The sequence below is a fragment of the Notothenia coriiceps genome, unplaced genomic scaffold (assembly GCF_000735185.1).
Source record: "Notothenia coriiceps isolate Sejong01 unplaced genomic scaffold, NC01 NC01_scaffold00009193, whole genome shotgun sequence".
In the NCBI taxonomy this organism is placed as follows: Eukaryota; Metazoa; Chordata; class Actinopteri; order Perciformes; family Nototheniidae; genus Notothenia; species Notothenia coriiceps.
The window spans coordinates 317,410-321,424 of NW_011341894.1; the positions used below are offsets into that span (position 1 = coordinate 317,410).

The 4,015-nt window shown below is 39.6% G+C and overlaps 1 protein-coding gene across 1 annotated transcript in view; it reads left to right on the top strand.

The window, feature by feature from the left end:
* cwf19l2 (CWF19 like cell cycle control factor 2) overlaps positions 1-4,015 on the top strand; it is a 23,437-nt gene that overhangs the window by 3,383 nt on the left and 16,039 nt on the right. The window contains exons 3-4 of the mRNA XM_010770768.1: positions 1,810-1,897; positions 2,993-3,111. Of these exons, the coding sequence (XP_010769070.1) occupies positions 1,810-1,897; positions 2,993-3,111 (207 nt within the window). The remainder of the gene's footprint in view (positions 1-1,809; positions 1,898-2,992; positions 3,112-4,015) is intronic.

The window sequence follows — 4,015 nt, forward strand, 5'->3', positions numbered from 1 at the left end:
ACTATCCGATTAGACCACAAAAAAAAGAATAATAAAAAAAAAAAAAGATTTTTTTTTTTTTTTATGAGATCCATTTGTGGCGGACGATATTGAATTGTGACGGCCCGCCACAAATAAATCAATGTATGGGAAACACTGTGGTCCATATAAAATCGAATGAAAATGGGTCAGTTTTTTATTTTATGTTTTGTGTGTTGAATGTTGAATGTATGCTTTAATTGTGTTTTCTTTCGAATCTGCTATTCCTTACACATAATTAAAGCACTTTATGTTTTACAAGATGAAGACCATATTATAATCTCTGCAACAAACGAATATAGTGATTGTTCTATATTTTGTAATCATTTGGTAATCACAAAAGCATACACCTTCATTAAACAATGCACAAACACGTGCACACATGAACGCAAATCCAACTGAAAGCAAACATAAACACAGCTAAGATTTATTTTGATCAGATTTTTTTCTAATTTCTCCACCCTTTTTACCCCAGGTTGAATTTTTCTACATGTAGAAGCTGTATAACCAAGATTTAAAATACAACATTTGGGACTTTAGATGGGGAAATTAAAACATGTAAACCGTCTTATTTTTTAATGGGAGGAACAGGAAACAGGTTTTTTTGGTTATTGGGAAAATGCTGGTAAAAGGTTTTTCCACATTGGACTTCCAAGATTTCCCACCAGCATAAATGGGGGATTGAACCACTATATGGGGGATATCGAGGACCTTTTGAACATCCTTAAAAGTAAATTAGCATATTATATTGCACACATCCTGCTCCTCTGTTCTGTGGCAGGCTGTATAAAAGACCTGATTAGCATTCCAAAGTCAATTTGAGTTATATAGCCCAAATTTACAATTTTGCCTCAAGGGGCTTTACAATCGATCTAGCATACAACACCTTCTTTCCTCAGAGCCTTGGGTCTTCAAACAACTCTCCAAAAAGCCTTTTAAGGAGAAACAAAATAAAGAACTTCCAGGTAGAGAAAGGGAAACCTCTTTTAGGATATGAAATAAATTCTGGGATGGAGATGGTTTTAATACAAGAGACCATCATGAGCATTGATGAAATCAGGTGTGGAGACTTCGTTTGATGGTATTAAAACAATTGCTTTAAGCACAAAGTAATCCTATCTTATCTATCTTTGCTAAAGAAACAAATCATTACCAGTAAGGCTTTTTGACTGTGATCTGATGTTAGCAAAACAACAAGCGTCAGCGTTGAGGGTTTTGTGGGAGCTGCAGCTTTCAGTAATTGGCCAATAAGCAACAGTAGAGGGATACAATCGTTAGATATTACTCTTCATGTAATCGGCAATATTGGCACAGCTTCCTTTGATTAGCTGCAGATCTCTGTTCTGAAGATATTTTAGGTCACCAGAATCCCTGCCTCACCCCCATCAATCTGCCTGTCCCCATCAGCCCGGTGTCCGTCATCTCCACTTTCCTCCTCCACTCTGGAGCCCAGCTGCATTCCTGGCTTTTGTGTGTGCCGTCCCCTTGGAATTTAGGAGATGGCAATGTGGTGAGGGGGGGTTGGGTTAGGATGGGACTCACGGGGGAGAACATTAAGTGACATAGCGGTGCAGAGACTGAAGTATAGGACAGCAGAAAGAAAAAGAAAAGGACTGAAGAAGAGCTTAAGGCAGAAAGGAGGAGGAAGTTGGAAGAAGTGTGTGTGTGTGTGTGTGTGTGTGTGTGTGTGTGTGTGTGTGTGTGTTAATTGTTGTCTGTAGGGTGTTTTTATCTGGATTCTTTTTTGAAAGTTTGTGAAATTATTAAGGTGTTTTCGTGTTTCCGCTTTAGGCTGGTTTGCACAAATTGGAGCTAAACCCGTTCTGGAAAGATGGAGGAACTGGTCTGCCCCCAGCGGAGAAGGCTGCAACAAAGAAAGGTAAAACTACTACACTAATATATAGTATTGTTGCGTTTGCCTCATTGAGTTATAAGGGTCTCAGACCAGAGTTACTTCACTTATCCCTTCTAGTGAAAAACTGTCGATTCTGAAGTCCTCCTCCCAGGGTTAGCTGAGGAGATGAGGCATTGGCCTTAAAACTTTTCATACACTATTCTCCGCAGACACACACACACACACACACACACACACACACACACACACACACACACACACACACACACACACACACACACACACACACACACACACACAGGTATGTTGCATGAGCTACAGACAGGTGTTTGTTTATGTTTGTAGGTATTTGTGTGTTTTTAACATTGGTTACACTTTGTTTTGCTTTTAACAAACATTTGCTGGTTAATGATCAGGTGACATGTGGTTGGATTAGTTTGGAAAAGGGGACAGTGTGCAGCCTGAAGTTGTGAAACAAGAGCCAAACTATTCAAAAGCCACGTTTCTGTTTAATGACAGAGAGGCAGAAGCCCATGTATCACGAGTTGTTACTGCTATCCTGTCCTCCTGGCAGATGGGAAAGGTTTTATTTGTGTATAGTATCTTGACATTAGAAAGCTCGATTGGTTGTTTGTTGATTTCTTTAACAGTTTATCGTAGGAAGTGCAGATGATTAAGCTCTGATAACTCTCTAAAGCCAATACTCAGCTCTGACCTTGAGCTGAGGCTATGGGCAAAAGATTTGTCCAGTTTTATCTCTGGGAAGGTATACAGAGTGTTGTAGGACATTTCTTTCCATGGATTCAAATAATACATTTCTCTTTTCTTTCTTTAAAACCCTCCTTTCTCCTCACCTTCCTTTTTCCTCACTTACTCATCTCTGGTTCTTATTCATCAGCACACAATGACATTCTTTAGGGATTCTTCTTCTCTATATTATTTTCCAGCTTCTCACAACAAGCAACACTAACATATGTTATTCTAACTTTTTAATTAAAAGGTTTAAACATACCACTTTGTTGATTTGATTTCAATGTTTCTATTGTTTGAAACTATAACTGACTTGTTGTGTATTTTAGTTTGTTCATGTTTGTGACAGTTCTCTCGTCTCGTTCCCAGGAAACACAGTGGTGAATGATGCCGGCCTGGGCTGGCTGAGGAAGAGCTTCCAAAGGATGAAGGAGCAGGCAGAGAGGCAGCAGCGCAGCCTCAATGAAATTGTGGCCGAGAGATACGGAGTAAGAGCTGATCAATATTCACTTTGCAATCAGAAACTATGAGTAAATATGCTTGTCAGTGACCTTTGTTTCCATGACTAAGATGAGGTGCCAGCAACGTCACTAAACACTAACTGTGATGTGATGATCTCAACATGCAATATCAATGACAAAAAAGACGTGACTGAATGTTCTTAAAAAATTAGAAACATGGAATGTGTTTGTAGATACCTTGTTTCATTATGAATCTCTTTGCTGTCTGACGTAATGGGGCACACACTGTCCTTTGTTAAATTACATTTAGCTGTGTCAGCATTTTTCCTCCATTTGACAGCATAGAAACTGTCACAGTCAGAACATTGTGTGTGTGTGTGTGTGTGTGTGTGTGTGTGTGTGTGTGTGTGTGTGTGGGTGTGTGGGTGTGGCCTAGCATTACTATACTTGTGGGGACCTAAATCTGTTTACACAGTCACCTGTGGGGACACAGGTTTCATGACTTACATAGCATTCGGCAGCGCAAACCTACTTTGCAGTATTTGTTTACCTGTTACATTAGAGTAGCAAATTAATAATTTTCAATTTTCTTGTAAATACTGTCTGATCATTCTACAGAAAACGCAACGAACCTTTTTTGAGTACTCCACGGACGAGCACCGACCGAAATCGAAGACTGTTTTATGTTTAATTAACATGGTGTGTGTGTGTGTGTGTCGTCGGTACATATGGTAGCTGAAGTCCCCTTATGGTACTGAATGTTACGAAAGGACCTCTGAGATAGGATGTGGAAGGCTATTGGTTGTGTACGGATTTGGGATTGGGAATTGGAAATGGAATTGGATTATGATTGATTGGTTTCAGAACGTGGGATGTTTAATTAGCTAAGGGTCGAGTACCCCTGGAGGTTAAACAGGGGTATTCCCTTCGG